Source organism: Trematomus bernacchii, unplaced genomic scaffold, assembly GCF_902827165.1.
Source record: "Trematomus bernacchii unplaced genomic scaffold, fTreBer1.1, whole genome shotgun sequence".
In the NCBI taxonomy this organism is placed as follows: domain Eukaryota; kingdom Metazoa; phylum Chordata; class Actinopteri; order Perciformes; family Nototheniidae; genus Trematomus; species Trematomus bernacchii.
In genome coordinates this window covers 8,334,424-8,353,394 of record NW_022987714.1, presented here as the reverse complement: position 1 = coordinate 8,353,394, position 18,971 = coordinate 8,334,424, and the positions used below count along the sequence as shown (strand labels likewise).

Genomic DNA, 18,971 nt, shown 5'->3' with positions numbered 1-18,971 from the left:
TAAAAACAACACGCTTTATTTGTATCAAACATAAGCAAACATTTACACACTTTCTTCACAGCTCAGTGAATGCAAAATATCATGGAACAAACCAAATAAACAAACCATTCTATTATGTTGATGTAAATATGTATCACTTGTTTATGCGTTGTGTACTTCATAGCTGTATTGCACTCATGGAAGGTTGATGTATTATAATTATATATATTTTTTTTTATGATGATCAAGCATCCTTCTCAAAGGACACTTCACAGTATGAGTGTCAAAACATACATCGGTTTGCCATGTGTGTTTTGAATGCTATCAACATTTGCTCCTTTGGGACCTGTAATATCTGAACAAGAATTCACAATGTTTCATGTTGGCAGTTTGGGATATCCTTTTCATTAGTGAGATGTAAACACACGAGCGTAAAAAAGGTTTGGCTGCTGTCATGCTGGTTCAATAAACAACTTTAATAAGGCACAGTAAAAAAGATCTCAGTTCAGTGTCACAACACAGGGATGTATGTAAAGAAAGACAAATAATAAGGCAAACATATAATTATCAACAATGTGTAAACAGTTCAAACATCTTTTTCAAACACGGTACATCAAAACTACAATCAAAAACATAATTTGCATATAAAGAAAACATAAATAAAACAAATTGTCACTTGTCTGACTCCCTCCATCCTCTTGCATTCCTTCCAAACTTGTAAACCAGTCTGCGACCGTCTACTCGCTCCAGGATTTCTCTTTTGTAGTAATATCTGTAACAGAGAACAGACGAACACTTTCAGCCGGATTAAGAATCAGTTCATTACAATCATCTAAAACGTCTTTGAAATGATAGAGAAACACAAAAATGCAGTGTATAATTTGGAAAGTAATCCAGTAGTCATTGAATTACTTGTGGTTATTCTCTCGTACGTCTAATACATCTCAATAACATCAATTACAGCATATTGTATAGTGAAGTATGGACGGAAGTATATTCATATTTAAAGGATCACTTTGGTGATATAAATTAGTTTTTGATAATGAATGCACAGATGAATCATTTATAATGACAAGTACTTTCTATGTATCAAAAGCCTCATATAACTTCTTACACAGTGCCATTGAGTTAGGAAAGGAAACACATGAATTAGGCGTGCAGTCGCTCTGTGTTTTTACTTACAACAAACCTGAACACCACCTGACCTTGCACAATTGTGTAACTTGCACAATTCTATGTTACTTCCTTATTTATTTCAGGTCTAAAGTATATTGGATAAGCCAGGGACTTGAGGCTTGCCAACAACAATGCTGCAGCTCCTGTGCATAAAGCCTTTAATGCTCTTATGATCTTTGAATTATGAGTCAATCCTACGTACCGTGTGGTGGTGAAACAAGCACACCAAATTCACAGCAAAAAATGAGATAGTCCCCCAATTTCATCCTGTTTGATTAATGATCACTTAAAATGACAGCAAGCAAGTATTTGTTTTAATTATACTTTCAACAGACCCATTTTTAAAGATGAATGTCCTTTATTAATGTCTAATAATGTCAGTATGAACAAAATGATTGAAAGCCACAGACAGGCAGCCAGAGTTAGAGAGTTTTGGTTTGTCATTATTTTTTTTGATTTGTGGAGCGTAACAAAAGTATGGTTTTGTCAGCCTTCCCTTTCACTTTTGTCATCAAATGATCTTTGCCTTTCACAATAGAAACATGCATAGTTTGTCCTTCCCTCGATTCAGTATCAGCTTTCTGAATTATGATTATACGTTTTTTTTTTAACAAGCATTTTGAGGTTCTCCGATTACTTCAACAATTTTCTTTGAATATGAAATGAAATGTATTAATCAGAGCTATCGATTACTCCTGGTTAAAATACGATTCCTTTTCATTAAATGTTGTAACATTTTCAGATATAGCCAAATTGATTTAGAAATTTCCTCCAAGTTCAGTCACAGGAAATTTAAATGAAAGGAAACTAAGTTAGTTTGGATGTTATCCCTTTGCTTTTGTTATCCATAGTACCAATCTTTTTGGTGATGCCTTCAAGCTGCAAATCCTTCTGCTGCACCACAGTAAATAGAAAATCAGCTTTGGTGGTCACACTGACATTACCTGCGGGCACATTTTGTAGTTCCCAGTGGTTTGCACGACAATGAAATTAAGCTCATTAGATTAGCTCATTTGAATATAAAGCTGTGGAGCCGGATAGCTTTTCTGAGGAGAAGGCCATCTCAGTTCATTTGGGAGAAAAGTGAAAAGAAAACACTGTAGGTAATCAGTAATGGGAAGAATGTGCTTTAAAGAGTTGAGTTTGCTGGTTTTAGATGGGTAACTCTTGCTCATGTCACCCTTAAGCATCTAAAGTTATTTCAAAGTCAATTTAGTGGTAACCGTTTCAGTGGCAAGTGCATTATAAGCTGCTTAAATCAATTGGATTAGGAACAATGCAGTGTGAAATGTCTTCCTCATCACAGATCACACAAGCTCTGCCAAACAAAAAAAACCTCTATGTGCATGTGGGATGTTTACTGTATTAAAGTGAAAGAACTTTATTTCTGCAGGCAAGTTTGACTCCCTCAGAGGGAAAAGTAACTTGAAGAAAAGCAAAAGTATAACCTACATGATAACATGTATAGGCCACAGTCTCTACTGAATACAGTGCATTAAAATCAATGAAAGCTAAATGTCAAGCATGTCTCAGTAATCAGATCTCAACTCAAATGAAAACGTTTGGGAGATATCACATCTGTATCTGCAGCCTTTTTTCCTCGAATGATTGATAACCAATGTCTGGTTTTATATTTCTGTGCATGCGTTTTATGATAGCTGCTGATGTACCTCATCGCCCGGCTTAGTTTCTCGTAGGTCATGCTGCTGTTATTCTTCTTCTTGCCCCATAACTGTGCCACTGCCTCTGACTTAAGGAAGCGGAAAACCCCCTCTGTCCGATCCTCCCACTTGATCAGCCCGGGGTTTCGCTCCGGGTTCAGCAGAATGTCCCTGATGAACTCCCACAAATGGGTCCCCCTTGGATCTGTGGGGACAGGAAGTAGGTTGAATGGTACGAATGAACATTTTATAATATTTACGCTATTGGGACAAAGAGAGGATAATAAAATGTACAAACATTCTGATATTACTTACTGTGTTTCTTGACCTGACGACTGAAAGACCTTTTGATATCTGAGAAAAACAAATACAATAATTCTCTCATTTATTCATTTATTTATTTGTATTTGTCCAAATTGTATTGCTGTTACATTTAAAGGCATGTTGTATTGAACTTATTTTAGATTCCTCACCAGGGCTGGACGGGGTGGGGGAGGCCACAGGGGCGAGGGGATGAGTCAAAGGATCGTAGATTTCTAAAATAATAGAGGCAAGAAGAATCAAAGTCAAAAATTGTATCTGGGACATGAAGATTAGAAAAAAGAATAAAGCAGACCAACAAATGTAAAGTACCTCCAGGTGGATAGCTGACATCTGGAAATGGACAGGAGAAGTCTACTATAAGGAGGGAAAGAAAAGGCGCAGAGAATGACAGATGGATTAGTTGGATTCAAACAAACATCTGTTGACATTTATTGTCTTTACTGACTAACAACTTGTTTGAGAGTCTTACATTCTGGTTTAAGTTCCAGTTGTCCCAGGTCCACATGGTACTGCCCTGTATATTGGGACAAGAAAGAATAAGGAAGTGATTTATTTTTAACTGAAATTGGGGAATTCCAATTGTGTATAGATTGGATTTTAACTTCCTCCTTCATGTCGAGCTATCAAACAGTCCCAAATGCCTTTTTAGGGCGATGTAGAGAAAGTCATTAAACTTCAGCAAATTCAGTTGAAATCTATTGAGTAGCTGTATGGTATATCTAGATAGTTTTACTCTTAAAGCCCAAACACAGGATGGTTTGGTTTTATCAGTGAAATTAAAGCTTATCTATTTATATAAAGCAGTCCTTTAAATGATTGAAAGGTGGTTCAATAGAAATCCGGGATAAAAAGAAGGTAGAGGAGTAACAACACACATTCTTTAACAGGACGGCGTGTGATACATGTAATCAAAATGTTGATAGCCCTTAACACTCACATTCCCATAGTGTTACCCTTTACGTCAGCCTAGTTTTTTGTGGTAATGATATACTGGTATGACAAACAGATGGACAAGGATCTTTAATGCGTTAACATGTAACACTTTGTCTGAAGAAACTGAGCTGTTTTTTCCCAGCTTGTATCAACAATAGCAGCTTTGTGCTCTAGCTTGGTTCGCATTGAATGTCTCTCTCACCTTGAGGTTAAACCTGTTGTGCTTGGTCCCCTGCCATGACTGCTATTTATAAATTCCTTTAGACATTAGATAAACAATGCTGTTCTGATGTCATTAACATATATTGTTACACAAGAATAATTGTATTGCTTGAATTTCCTCAAAACTACATTTGACACATTTCTATAGTTAGTTAAAAGCCCAATGAAGAAACCTTAAGCCTCTGAGCTCGACTTACAATAAGCTTTCAACTCTAATAAAAAAAAACTGTGGAACAGCCAGCTTGTTTCTCAGCTTTAAACCCCCTCTGTGCTTTGCTAGGAGACCTGCTAGTGAGAGAAAACAACAAATCCATCATCTCCCTCGCTATAAGCAGTCTTTCGCCCCCTCTACAGCGCCACACAGTGCCACCTCTGACCGGGTCTGTGATCCCTACTCAGCAAGACCCAACTTGAATCACCCGGCTTCTCTTTTATTGGGACTAATCATCTTCCTTCCCCCCCCCTTTAGCCCCCTTATCAGACTCTCAGACGCACCGCTCCACTTGAGATCTGTGATGCTGTGGAAGAGAATGGGTCCCACGCAGCCGGCAGCGCGGAGGAAGTCCTGGTAGCTCAGGCTGCACAGTTGATTGCCGTCCATATCAAAGTTTTGGAAGGGAATGCTGGAGGCATCGATCTGGTTCATGTCCATGACCTGCTGCAGCCACTCCCACACCTGGTATTTATTCCAGAACTGAGGCTGATTGTCACGAGTCCACAGGCGACTTGTATAACCAGACATCACCAAAGGAACTGGAGACAGACATGAACACATTGGAAAAAAACGTGTATGTCTCCATCAGTGAATTCCTTTTGTTTTGATGCAAATACAAATGCTAAACATGAATTCCCCTCCTGAAGGTATTTGCTAATAATTAACCCACAGAGCAGTTTACTGGAAGAGCTGTTGACCTTCAGTACTTCTCAGTCAGGAATCTCTAATATGCGTCATGTGTTTCATAGATTAGAGCTCATCAGGTGAGCAATACATTAGTGGCTAATTGTTGAATGCTTCTCAATTTGCTTTGCAATTTTATATCCAGCGAGAGAACTGAATTGTTGAACTCAGAGCAATCATAGTATTTTCAGCAGAACAAATTAGCATATATTCTCAAAGCATTTTATGGTTGTATTCAGACAAAATAATTAAGTGATTTACGTCAGTGAGGAGTGCATACTTTATTCCAGGAAATATAGTAGGCTTAATTAGAGTTGGTCATAAGCCTCACCATCAGGGTAGGAGTTGTTAGGGCCCCAGGTGGTGGTCAGCTGGCTCTCAAGGGTGGTGGATGAAGTTACACTCATGTTGTAGCTGCTATACTCTGATGTACCATGGCCCAGGGGCTGAGGAAGGAGAGGAGTCATTTAGTATATGGATCAATTAAAAATGTAACTATAATCGACAACACATCAAACAAATATGGTTCAAATATTATGTTGTGATATCACTTAAAATATTCATAAAAGTAATATATCAAATATAATAATGCTCAGTTAGTCTATTCAAATAAATGTCTATGTTCATTAAAGTTATATATATTGAAACACAAGTTTAGATTTATAATGTCCCACCAACCCAAGCTGGATTCAGACTAAGCAAGAAGGATTCACAGGAAAAGGGTGAAGGCATGTAATACAATAAAACCTTATCTCATTGATTTCTGCGCCATTGTTTACTTTATGCTCTCTTTGCTTTGTGTCAGAGCAAATGCAAACCGAAATCCCTTAAAGATGCTGCTTCACATTAAACGAAACAAAAACATTGGGGGTCTTTAATTGTGAAGAAGCAGCTACAGGAAATGCAATGTGTTGGTCAATGCAGTGATTAAAAAGCATGATCAAATCAGCCAGGATGTTCCAATTGTTCAAATAAGTTGAATAATAATGTTTCATGTTTGTATCCAGCCATGCTTAAGCCATTCAATTGCACTAACACTAATTTCACAATGGAAATCTATATCAGCACAGTTTATGGGTTTTGTAAACTGTCCAGTGGATTTACAGAAAAAATACATATGAATGGGTCAGTTAAGATTTATGTTTTAAGGGAGTCCTATTTGCTGGGGAAAAAACTTCAATTTAATCTGTTTGCCATTTCTGTAATCACATTGGTTTTAGACTGATTGTAGTGCCTTCAGTAAAGGCTCAAAAAGGCTTAATAAACATAAACTTACATGCTGCTACTGTTTGTGGTTTTATTTATTTTGTACACTGATTTTACATATTGCCACTTTGTCAGTTGAGTTAGTGTTTTGTAGCGAACGTGTTACACAGACCCCTCATGCATTACATTTGCCGTTTGTGCTGTAGACATACATATCGGTAAATAAAAGGCATGTTTCAGACCTAACCACAAGTATATTTGCATCCCATGTAAATAACGCTCTGAATTTCAGCAGCTCCACTGTTTAGTCCAGCAAGAAGGGTTGACGATGTACAATAGCTGAGTCATGACAGACACTGTTCACTGCCAATATATTTGGTTTTATGTTACTCTGTTCTATGGTAATGGATTTTGAAATGTTGTAATATAACACCCTTACTGTTACTGATTAGTTTAGTTTTCAATATTGTTGCCGTAATAGGGAACTGTTTCACTTTCTTCATTAGCCTACAGTGTTGTTAACACAGTTGACAATCCTTATTGGTAACATTTTCCAACATTTAAAAAAAGCTCCCGAAGTGAACTTTAATTGTTTTCAACTGTGCATTAATAATCTTTCTAAGATGAGGAATGTCAACGAGTTGGCAAAAAGCTATCAAAGGTTATCACGATGGGCAATCCACCAACACCTCACCGGTTGCCGGGAAGATCTTGGTCACAACTTTATGACAGGGCTTGTCTTAAGTTTGTTTATGACCTGCCATAAAGTTGTGACCAAGATCTTCCCGGCAACCGGTGAGGTGTTGGTGGATTGCACATAAAGTGCTACCAGACATAGAGACACATTCAACATTTTAAAGATCTGGTAAATCCATTTTATAACATCTTAAAATCAAGATTCCTGATTAGGTTTCTCCAGTAGATAGTTACCACATGTCATAATGCCAATGTAGATCATTTGACTCAGTTGACAGTCCTCTGTGTCTTAATCCTTACCATTGTAAAAACTGGTATCGAGAAATCAGCAAGGATTATATGTAACACTACTTAAAAAAGAGACATATTAACCGTTAGTTAAAAAAATACTCATATGCAATGGTTATGAGGTGAGGAGGTAAGCAAGCTAGAGTTCACACAAGCACAATGCAGTCCGTTACTGTACGTTTTATTTCAGTAATTGTAGCCTTAGCATTTTACCTGATTAGATTGGTACATTTTCTGTTGAACTTTTCCGAATTTTGCACTATTTTTTATTGTAGCTAACAACTGTAAATATGGCTTTTACAGTATATCTAAATTATAGTTAAAACTTGATGCAATGGCATTGAGTATGCAACCTTTCTATGACCCCAACTTCTTAAACAGAGTGAGGAAGTTTAGTGTTGAAATTGTGAAAGTTTGCTGAAAAATGACAGGGGAATATATTAAAGTCAATGCATGATTTTGCATAGCATTACACAGAACATATTTGAGACAGTATATTTGGTTCAGTTTCGTTTCAATATTTAGGTTTCTATTTAAAAAACATCCAATGTGATTACAGACAATTCAACTGGTCAAACCATCTTGGTTTAACACAACATACATGTGATAAAGCTGGAGGTTTAAACCCCGTTGGGAAAAAAATATAAAAGAGTTTGGCAATGCTATTTTTTTAACAAAATAAATTGCGATTTTCCCCCATATTTTTCCAGTATTTCCACACCTGTACATCCTAAAAATAACAGATGAATGAAAGAAAAAATGATCATTATAACTTCCCACAATAGTATCAAATTACATGGCATTAATACACACTGAGCCTATTAGACTAGCCTTCAGTTTGATCATACTGTGTTCAGTCATTTTGAAAAGCTCTGCTGGTTGCCCAGCACTAGTATGGCAGCTTACCAGAGAAGTAGAATGGGGTAAAATCAGGCCTGAGGTAGATCCTCTCTCAACACCGCTGAATATAATTGATTTCTGAAGATTCCAATACTATCGAGGACTAGTGTTAGGAGTAAGACGAAGTGAGTCCTTGTGCTTCACAAATGTTTTGAATTAACAAATGAAAGCATGCAGACACACTACAGTAGGTGCTGCCCCACCACAAAAGGTTTTTTATCCTCCTAACTTCCTTATCCCTCACCAATTGGCTACCTGTCCTTGCTCATACCAGGCATTTGCATAATTCACACCCACACACACACCTGGTGTGACTTTTATTTTCCCCATTGGCACTGTTTCCTTGCACTTGCTCTCACACACACATACTGTACACACACTCACTAAAGCAGAAAAGCACACACTCCTGAGGAGACGCATACAGTAAACAGGCATGGATCCAAACACACACAATAGCCCATAGAGAATACACCAAATTGCTGAAAGCCATTGTTCATATAGTTGCTTAAAATAGTGTTTAACCTTCAGAGAAAATGTCCCCTGTGTTATTATGTTGCACAATATTTGTTATATGTATTTCATCATGACGAACGAGAAGCTGACAGTTTAGGTAACAGGACCTGAGAGAATTTGTTCCTTTTTGAAAGTCGCTGGAACAGCATGGTGGATAAACATTAGGGTCTGTGTTCTCCTGAAAAAAACAATACGAAAAATACCTTTACCAGGGTTAAACATTAACAAATGCCCTTAAATGTGTCTTTTCACACAGTAGCCTCTTTCAGTTTTGAATTTGCAAATTAAATTTGCGCTTTTAGGGTGAGCTTATTTAATTTTTGCTTAAAGTTATGGATGCCCTACCCTTGTCATTAGTATATCGGACTCTTAACAACTCTTACAATTATTTTCGACGACATGCAGTGATCCACAGGTGACTAAGAGAAGACTGGTTGTTGGTTGTTCATAGAGTCTCTAAAAGTACAATGGGAGCCAGAGCCTTTTCTTATCAAGCTCCACATTTGTGGAATCAGCTTCCAGTTTGTGTTTGGGCAGCACCCTATCCGTTTTTAAGAGTCCGTTTAAGACCTTCCTTTTTGATAAAGCTTATAGTTAGGGCTGATTAGATTCAGCCCCTAGTTTTGCTGCTATAGGCTTAGATTGTCGGGGGACACCTTACTTCTTCCTTCTCTCTGTCTGTGCCTGTGTACTCTCATGTTCCGAATAACCCAGCTTCCCCAAATTTCTTTTTGGTGTCTATCTACGCCGGGATCCACTGGCTGATCCTGTTGCTGTGGTCCTGAGTCCTGGATCGCGAGCCCTGGATCTTGAGTTGTGGCTGTGCCTGTTGCTGTGGTCCTGGATCATGAGTCCTGGATGGATATCCTCGTGGATTCATCTTCTTATTATAGATACACGCATTTCCAAACATTTGGACTACCTATGTTGTAAATGTATTATTTTTTCAATTTACACACGGCATCTATTGCACGTCTGTCCGTCCTGGGAGAGGGATCCCTCCTCTGATGCTCTCCCTGAGGTTTCTCCCATTTTCCCCTTTAAACTGTGGGTTTCTCTGGAAGTTTTTCCTTGTACGATGTGAGGGTCTAAGGACAGAGGGTGTCGTATTGTCATACTGATATTCTGTACAAACTGTGAAGTCCACTGAGACAAATGTAACATTTGTGATATTGGGCTATATAAATATCGATTGATTGATTGACTGACATATAAGCTATGAAATGCCCCCTGAAAATCCCATGCAGGGATCACACGAACAACGGTGACAGGAGTTGAAGATCAAAAGCGGGTTCATAATTATATGCCAATTCCTACATGTTTTGAAAAGGATAACAGTGTCTATGGAGAAGTAAATGTGTTGAAAAAGCATTTTTCCTGAACTCTGCCACCGTTATCAATTCTAAAATATCAACTGGTGCTCTTGACTGACACAATCAGAGGAAGTTCAAACACTCTATTTTTGCTTGACGCCAATTAGGGTTTGGGCAAAATGTAACATCTCTGATCTAAGATCTAAATCGGATCTGTAGCCTTGTACTACTACAATACCTCTTGGGACCAGAGGCACTAACAGTATCATGTTGATCATTGAAGTGACTTTGAGCAGGGTTGAACCGTATGTGGAAGCAGGGAGAAATCTGTGAGAAAGTATGTCAGGATTCTCCCGGTGCTTGAGTCTTATGGAGGTAATCAAGAGGCATTGATACACAAATATACTATTAATTTTCTCATGAAAAATCACATCACAATCATTTCTAAATGTCAATATTTATTTACCTCAAGGGGCCTGACATTAATGTCCTTTTTCTCATTCCATAGATCCCTGTGATCAACAATGTTGGCTTAGTTTAGCACTCTCAACAGTTCACACTGAGCTCACTTTGGAAGCTCTCACTCTAAATGTGTGTGTGTGTGTGTGTGTGTGTGTGTGTGTGTGTGTGTGTGTGTGTGTGTGTGTGTGTGTGTGTGTGTGTGTCTGTCTGTGTGCGTGGGGGTGACTTGGACTCCTGCCCAAAGCTCAGCCTCGGCGGTAATGAGGGAATTCAGTGTCAGCATGATTATCTCTAAGAGTTGCCCTCATCTCCTCATGCACGCCAGATCGCTACAGTGCTAATGGTAAAAAGCACCGCCCATCCTGATTTCCCTGAAACTCTCTGACACTTTCCATACCTGCATGGGTTACAGATAATTCGCCTAAAGCCCTCCCTGCGGCTCCTTTGCTAACTCTTCGTAGCAGAGGTGCTATTTTCTAGATTTTTCTCCTATTTTCTGTTTCCCATCCTCTTTCGAAAGGGTAAAGTGCCCCGAGAGTGTAATTTGGGATCCAAGCCGTGTTTGGTGCCATCCCACCGTGAATGCCTGACCAGACTTTACTGCATTAAGATGTATACGCCCATCAGCAGTGAACTTGAGTAATACACTCATTATGGCGAATGGTTTAGCCTGCTTCTAACTTTTGTTGTTTTTACCCTATAACCCTATATTTGTTGCTATGTCACAAGGAGAGCCTAGTATTTGGCATCTCATTTCACGGATCTTCGTTCTGCTTTCTCAGGGTGGATGTGGGTCGACATATGCAGAAGTCCACTGGGGGAATAGCAAAAGCGAGAGAGACAGAGAGATCAAAGTCTGTCACATCAACCGTGTGAGTCAGCCTATCGTGAGAGGCAGTAAAGACATCTTCCAGACACAAGAAAATATCATCAAAATACTGGCATTATAGACAGTGTCATCTATTTTTAAATAGAGAGTTAAGTAGAGGCTTATGTCACCCTCCAATAATAGTACACTTCTGATCCATTTAAAGAGACGCTTATGACTTGCTTAGTGGTGCTGTGAAATATTAATGCTTTATTTGAGGATGCGGTCAAAAGTTTCTCTTTGACAGGGACGGCTGTCAGCGCTGTCATTCAGAAGAAACAGACATGACAGGAGGAGGGTACAGTTTGCATGCTCTAATGAACAGGAACTTATTAGCGGGAGTATGTCTATTACTGTCCCACTTGCCTCCCCTCTTTCATTAGCTGCTTATCACGCCCGTTAGTGTCTTCTTTAATACTTCACATTTTGATTAGCATATGATCCGAGGGGGAAAGACGGAAAAATCATTTTATTAGTGTCAATTACTGCTACAAATGACAATTGCACTGCCTAAATTGTAATTTCACGTTTCTTCCCTGTCAAAGAACAATGGCTGTGTAATTACAGTAATGAGAAGTGCAACAGAAAAAATGAATTATTCACAATCCTCTTCCTTTCTTGTTCTTTTGAACTACGCCATGTCAGTTTGCTTGTCATCTGGCCGGCTGTATAAATCACTCTGCACTCAGAACACAGATTCTGCATGTCTGACAAATGATATGTTCAGGTGCAGGAGTCTTAGTATCATGAATGATGTAAACACAACTTTTCACCTGCAGGAGCTTCACTGCCCTTGAATGTGGGTCCCTCCTGTGCCTGTAGGGGACACTGTTGTCTCATATACTGCTGGGGATCTCTGAAAGCAAGGTTATGTGATGAGTGAACAACACTGATACGATATGCGAATATGTAGGCAATGAAACATGCTGCCTGACAGCTTTCGACTACGATGCCAACGGGTGGTGCTACCCATATAGGTTACAGTAACCTACATACACCATCTCCACCAAATCCTGAGGGAAATATCTCAAAGGTGTAAGAAGGATACATGAGAGAGGAAGACAGATGAGAGACGCAGAGGGTCAGTGCAGGACCGGTTTGTTGTGACACAGCGATACTGTACAGCCAGGCGCAGCCACTTTTGTTTCAATTAAGAGATCTCAGAGCTGTGCTACCAGCACAGTTTTTCCATGACATCAATGACTGTTTGTCTCTTTTAGTGTTCTAACTACAGCAGGTGCAATAAATCAATGAACCAAAGTTTGGATGTTATGCATGAGATACTTATCTATAGTCAGTGTTACCTACAGTTCCCCCTTAATATACTGTATGTACATCTTCTTCCACATAGTGTAATATGCCTGGCTATAAAACCAATTCACCGCCAGGGACAAAAAATCTAAAGTTGAAGTAGATGGTGGTCGGCACGCGAAACGGAACTGATAACGTACAAAAGTGAATCGATACACCGGTCAGGCCTTATAGCCACCATAAAGCAAGGGCCACCAAAAATAAACAATTCTAACCAACTAGCCTAGCTGGGAGACAGCTATACAGTTCATGTTTCCTCGGAGAACACATGAGTTTGTAGTCTGCTTCCTTGATCTGGCAGTTACCATTCCACAAACTACCTAACTGATCGAAGCAGTGGTAGACTACTGCCATAATTGTGCTAAGAATGTATTGTTGTTGAGGTAATATCTGTTTTTGCACTTTGTCCCTATACGTAAAAACTACTAATAATTCAAGCTGATATAAATACTATGTTTATGTTGTACAAACTTGTTGAAAGGGGTCATGCGTAGTGAAGATCATTTTCAAATTGACTTTGCCATAGCACTCAGCTTTATAGAGCTAGTTATGTGACGAACAGTGACTGAATGTTTCGATTTTGCATGCCCCTACTTTACTGTTTAGGTTCCCTCTTACCGCTCTCATTATTCAAATACGCAGTCAGCTGTTTTCAGTGCTGAACTCACTGTATGAAAAAAACAAAACAAAGTTTGCAGCTAGCTGGTGGACAGATTGAAGCACTAAGCATTTACGATTAGGAATTAGAAAGTGTTCTACAAAAGAATGCTAATTTCGATTTGCTAAATTTGTCAATAAGTAACACGTTCACCATATTAACATCCAACAGTTATTATATATCAATGCTTAAATGGTGGTTGGCTGGTACATATTGTTATTTGCACACTTGCTGAGGATTAATAGTCACTGTTGAATATAAAGATGAAGTCAGCAGGCTTGGTTAGCAGATTGTAAATATCTCCAACTGCATGGTTTCACATTTATAGAGACTTCATGGAAATAGTATAAAAATAAACAGTAATAAAGTAGATGTTTGTCAGTACAGCATTTCTCGATCTTGATATACAATCAGCAAGGAACATTTTCCATATTCAGCTTTAAAAAATCAACATGTCAGTTTTAGATATACGAGTGAGTGCAATGCAAGGATACCAGCCAGCATGTTGGTGGAATCAGTGCTGAACACAGAGTGGCAGTGGAATGGACATTAAAGTACATGCACTGTCTGATTGGGTAATTAGTCGGGCGTTGGCAAGGCTTGTGGGTAAAGTAGTTGCCATGGAAACATACAGTATGCCTCTCATCTTTGTCCACCCCTCATAAAAAAACACCCCTATTTACAGGTTGTCTGCAATCAAGAACTGAATGAAATGTGACCAGCGGCTCATTTTGAAAAGACCAATTGTCGAACCTGAATATCACATGAGTATCGGCTTTAAAGACTGAGCCATACTGTCAGCTAACCTTCTGTGTAGGCAGGGGGCTGATATTCTGCACTGAATTAGCTGGAGTGCCTTCACAGCTGTCAACCTTTCCTGAAATTACTTACTACCCCTTGCTGCGTTCGCATGATTCTGGTAGTATGATAATTCAAAGAAACCACCGCAAATTCATCAATTTTCACCCCCTCCTGCTGAGCCAAAAGTTCTGCTATACTGCTGTACCTTTTTGCAGTTTCACACTCTTTACACGTTAATATGTAAACAGGGAAAAAACATAACTCAGAGAGCAGGTTCCCATGAAATGAGGCATAATATTTGTAGTTTTTCATGTTTTATTTCGTCTAGCAACCTGAAAGCCCAACTCCACAGGTTTAAAAGATGGGTTTAGTTTTGTTTTCAAGTCTGCCATTCAGCTTTGCCCATTTTGAAAGTGATTTTGTTGCTGCTATCATTCCACCTGTCCATACTGTCATATCCCTTCCTAGAGCCACTGCAATGTGACAGATCCGGGATCCATCGTCTTTGTTGAGAATGAATTCTGAAGTTCAGCTGAAGCTAACTGGGCTGTCAGCTGTCACAAAATTGACCACTGCGGTTAGTTGGCGTGACCAAAAAGGACATTGTAAGACTTTCATATCAGCAATCATATATTACATTTTATAAAACCCCAAATAAGGAGGTTCTTATTTGTTTCAGTTTCCATAATAGGATGAGAAATGCAATAGATATCTGCTGAAATTGTTGCTGAGTATGACCAGATTGGCTACAACATGAAAAAGTGTCATGCATGTTAGCCTATATAGAAAAAGTAGTCTAACATTGTATTGCACTGTAACACATTGGAAATGTCCTTGTTTTGAAACGCTTTAGTCCTTAAACACGTTGGTTACTCTGTCTATTTGTCAGGACATTTGTGACACTATTTGTGTTTTGACAGGTTAAAGTAAGATTTATGAGTAGGGGGTGTGTATGGGTTTTGCTGGCAGCACAGTTCAAAGCTTTCAGTGGTGTTTTTATGACTCATAGATATATGTTGTGGGCTCATGTGTTTTTGCTAATCTATAAACTATATCTTGTCTCACATGCTTCCATGTTTCTCCTCGAAACAGGCACTTGAACATATGGGGATTACAAACAGAACAGCAAAACATTTCTACAAGCCAAAACGACTGCCAAATACTCAACCAAATGTTGTGTCCATTGAGTACTATCCCTGATATGTGCGACAGTTTATTTTATTAGGAATCAATTAACAGATATGTGACTGGTGGCTGCAAACAGCACCAAGCAGGCTTTTTGCAAACACAAACAAACAAACAATAAATTCGTTCTTTCTCTATTCACTAATGGCTCACAGGCAAAACAAATATACAAATATATTTTCAACCAGGAATACCAGGACTCATTATCCATCAATAATTGCTCAAAACTGAAGAACTATACAATCATAGTGACCCGTCTGACTGACAATCATCTCATCAGTGCACTTTCTGCTAAACCTATTCCTTTACACAAGCAGCCAGCAGTGGATGATAGAGTGAAAGGCATACAGAAAGTGATGAAAGGAGGGACAAAAAGGAATGTTGGACCACGACATATGAATAACACGTTTGATAAGTGAATAATGTCTGAGCCCTTCAGGCTGCCATCCCTGTGCCTTTCATTTTGTCTCACTCTAACTCCCTGTCTCCATTATAAGGTTAATGGGAACATTTAAACTGTAATTTGAAAGCTTTTCTGAATTTGTTTGACAGTCTTGAAGTGGCACACTATGCCACCTGCAGAGCGAACAAACGAGGGTAAGGAAGGTGTATGTGAGAAATGGTACAGAAAGACATGATCAAGCGAGGGGAGGAGAGCAACAATTAGCATTCCTGAGGCTGCATGTGTAACTAATTACGTGTGAGCATCGTGACAGGGAGGCTGTTGAGTGCAGTAATGGGATCCCTTCTGCTTAATGAACATGTCACAAGCTTTTGTCTGAGCTAAAGGAACGAGACAATGCCTGATGACCAGTAGGTTGCATGTGTTTTTGCAACTTGTGTCTCTTTGTTTGTATGCATGCCTCTGGGCCCGTCAGATAAAGGATAGTGGTATGTGATTGCACAATCTCCTGGAGAGAACTAACATCCTCTTTTGCATTAACATGTTATTTTACATTCAGTATATGTTGGATTGTTCCATAATTCCATAAAATATCATCTGTTGCATTTCAACTGTGTCCAAGTACACACTGTGAATTAATTAGCCTTAAGAAAATACCGTTATTCTCTCCATAATTAGCGTGCTATGGGTGTCAATCACTAAAACGCTTAAAATATCCATAAAAACGTTTTAATGGTTGAGCGAAATAAATAAATTGAGCAAGAGTGCACATTGCTCAGCCTGTGACAAAGACATCTAGTGAAAAAGGAAAAGGTAATGAGCTGTGTATGGATCTAAATCTTGAAGTCTACAGAGACTTTTAGTCTTGTAATCTTTGCCTTTTTAAATAATGAATGTTAATCATTGTTGGTCTAAAAGGCCCTTTGCTGGCTGTCTTGATCGATAGTGGTAACAGTGTTTGCATGCACAATATCATTGCAAAAGTCAGCAGTTATTAAGGATCTCAAATTTCCTTCATGGTATTTTGTGGTTAATAAAAGAAAAGCAAAACGGAGTAGTTTAATCCTATGAATTGATTGGATTTCCATGAATTTTTCTTGGAGACATAAAAGTTCCCCAGAGGAATGAATCCCACTGACTGGCAATCAATTCCTCTACTGCCAGAAGCAGGTTAACATTTTTCATTTATCTGGTGAAACATACAAGCATTTACAAGATGAGCTGCTAAAAAACTGCATGAACAGCCATTGTATCTTAATGGTAACAATATATCTCTTGCACCAAGAGACAAGGTTTGGATTTGTCTCCACAATATGTGGTGTAATTAAAGATGTTAATGATCAGGTAATTGCAAAACCAATAATAGTCCCATTATATATTTTGTATAAAGATACTGGTTTTACCGTTCAGTGCAAATATGCAAGTGTTAGTATGCATTAAACATTCGACCTACCAAACACAGGCATGTTAGCCTTTATATCACACAAAGGGATGAATCTACAAATAATAACCTCCCAAATATGCAGTCCCCCCGTCTTTGATCATTCACAAGAAGCAATATGTTTTAAGCTCACAAATACAACAGTGCCTTGTTTGGAACAACAAAAGTAATGTGTTTGGTGAAAAACAATTTCACAGAATGAATCATCTGACCCTTTTTCCGGCATTTAAAAGCAAATGTTCACATATTTTATTAAATCCATGCAGTCACTAAATCTCTTCTATTTTTTTTCTCATGATTAATGTCATCCCTGGGTAAAAAAAGCTGCTGAACTTCATTCCAAAGTTGGACAAGTCATCTAATACAGTAAAACATACAATGTAAAGAAGCTCCTCAAATACAATTAAGTCACTATAATCCCTTTCTGGAGAGGATGGCGAGAAGAGAAAGATTAATGGTGTGGAAGGGCTGTGCGGGAGGGGACGCATTCTTCACCATTTTGCCCCTCTCGCTCACTTCCTTTCAGCCCCCGTCCTTTTGAACAGCTGAAAAATCTGAGATACATTATTGGAGCTAATCAAAGTCGAATGAGGAAAGCGCTGAGGTGAGACAGCAGAAATTACCTCGCTCCTCAGCCTGCCTGTTCTCTGTGCCCCCTTTCACTGAGCCTCTGTCCACATGTTCTCTGATAGAGGTGGAGAGATGATGGTGGTGGCGGTGCAGCTATGGTGTAGTCGTAGTGCTGCAACTATTGCACTCTTAAGTCAGGAGGGCTGAAATGACTCTCCAACACATTAAAGCGAGAATGAAAGTTACAATAGAGCGTGATTAAAACGTAATATAATTCAATTGTTCAAGCCCCTCCAACCAACATACCAATGAGTTTACAAATTGAAAGTTAACCAGTATTCTTGTACAACCTCCCTTTACATGAGGATAAGGAATGACCTGGTAGACATTTTAGGTGTTCGCAATCCTGAATTAGCTTTACATTTTGCCGTGTGGGTGTCTGTCTGCACAGTGTTGAACATGTATTCAAGCTTCTGTGTTGGGGGTGGATGTCAGGAGGTAGCAGGATGACAGGAGAGAAAAAATTGAGCCTTTTCCCTGGTAGTTATTCTAAAACGAGGTTTGGTGCCAGGTGCAGTCAGCAACCTCCTACATGCTTACAGTAAAAACACTGCAAGATTCTCCCTTTATCATATCAGCAGTTACACAAAATCTTAACTTCCTCATGCCTTGAAGATGTGTTTCCTCATTCCCTTGAGTTATGTGTTGCCGTCTTCCCTCTCGGCAGAGGGTTTCTGATGCTCGACGAATAATAAGCAGAGTGAAACCGGTGCAGTAAAACTGGGAAAAGGGCTGAATTCGAGGTCTGAAGGCTGATCACAGAGACGTTAGATAAAAGAAGTTTTGTGCGACTTTGCTAATTTGAGCTTTTCACGCAGACTGGAGTCCGACACCAAGAAAAATAAAGAGAATCCAAAGAATTGTCTGTAATGTGTAAATAGTTTGGTGACCGGCCATTAACACCTAGGGGGGGCTTTGAGAGTAGATATGCTTACACAAACAAACAGCATCACCCTGTGATACATGCACCAGTAAACTATCACCTCCTCAGTATCTGTCACCACAAAGGATGGTCATCAGGTTTTACAAAGCAGTGACAGCCCCTCTGTCCATTCTCATTGTCGCTACTGGCAACCCACTTCTCCCCCTGTCCCCTTGCATTA

The 18,971-nt window shown here is 39.0% G+C and overlaps 1 protein-coding gene across 1 annotated transcript; it reads right to left on the bottom strand.

The window, feature by feature from the left end:
• Positions 1 to 8,507, bottom strand: ehf (ets homologous factor). The gene is made up of 9 exons (XM_034141673.1): positions 8,290 to 8,507; positions 5,525 to 5,639; positions 4,791 to 5,048; positions 3,610 to 3,654; positions 3,450 to 3,494; positions 3,290 to 3,352; positions 3,132 to 3,170; positions 2,826 to 3,021; positions 1 to 751 (listed from the first exon to the last, which is right to left on the bottom strand). Exons 2-9 carry the CDS (start codon positions 5,598 to 5,600, stop codon positions 652 to 654), a joined length of 822 nt encoding a protein of 273 aa, XP_033997564.1. The 5' UTR covers positions 5,601 to 5,639; positions 8,290 to 8,507; the 3' UTR covers positions 1 to 651.
• Positions 8,508 to 18,971: the final 10,464 nt, after the last annotated feature.

Excerpts from the sequence above, each read along its gene's own strand:
- ehf (XM_034141673.1), bottom strand. The coding sequence starts at position 5,600 with ATGAGTGTAACTTCATCCACCACCCTTGAGAGCCAGCTGACCACCACC. Across the intron at positions 3,655-4,790 it reads CACAGATCTCAAGTGGAGCG|GGCAGTACCATGTGGACCTG; the intron begins GTGCGTCTGAGA and ends CCCAATATACAG. Across the intron at positions 3,495-3,609 it reads ACTGGAACTTAAACCAGAAT|TAGACTTCTCCTGTCCATTT; the intron begins GTAAGACTCTCA and ends CCCTCCTTATAG.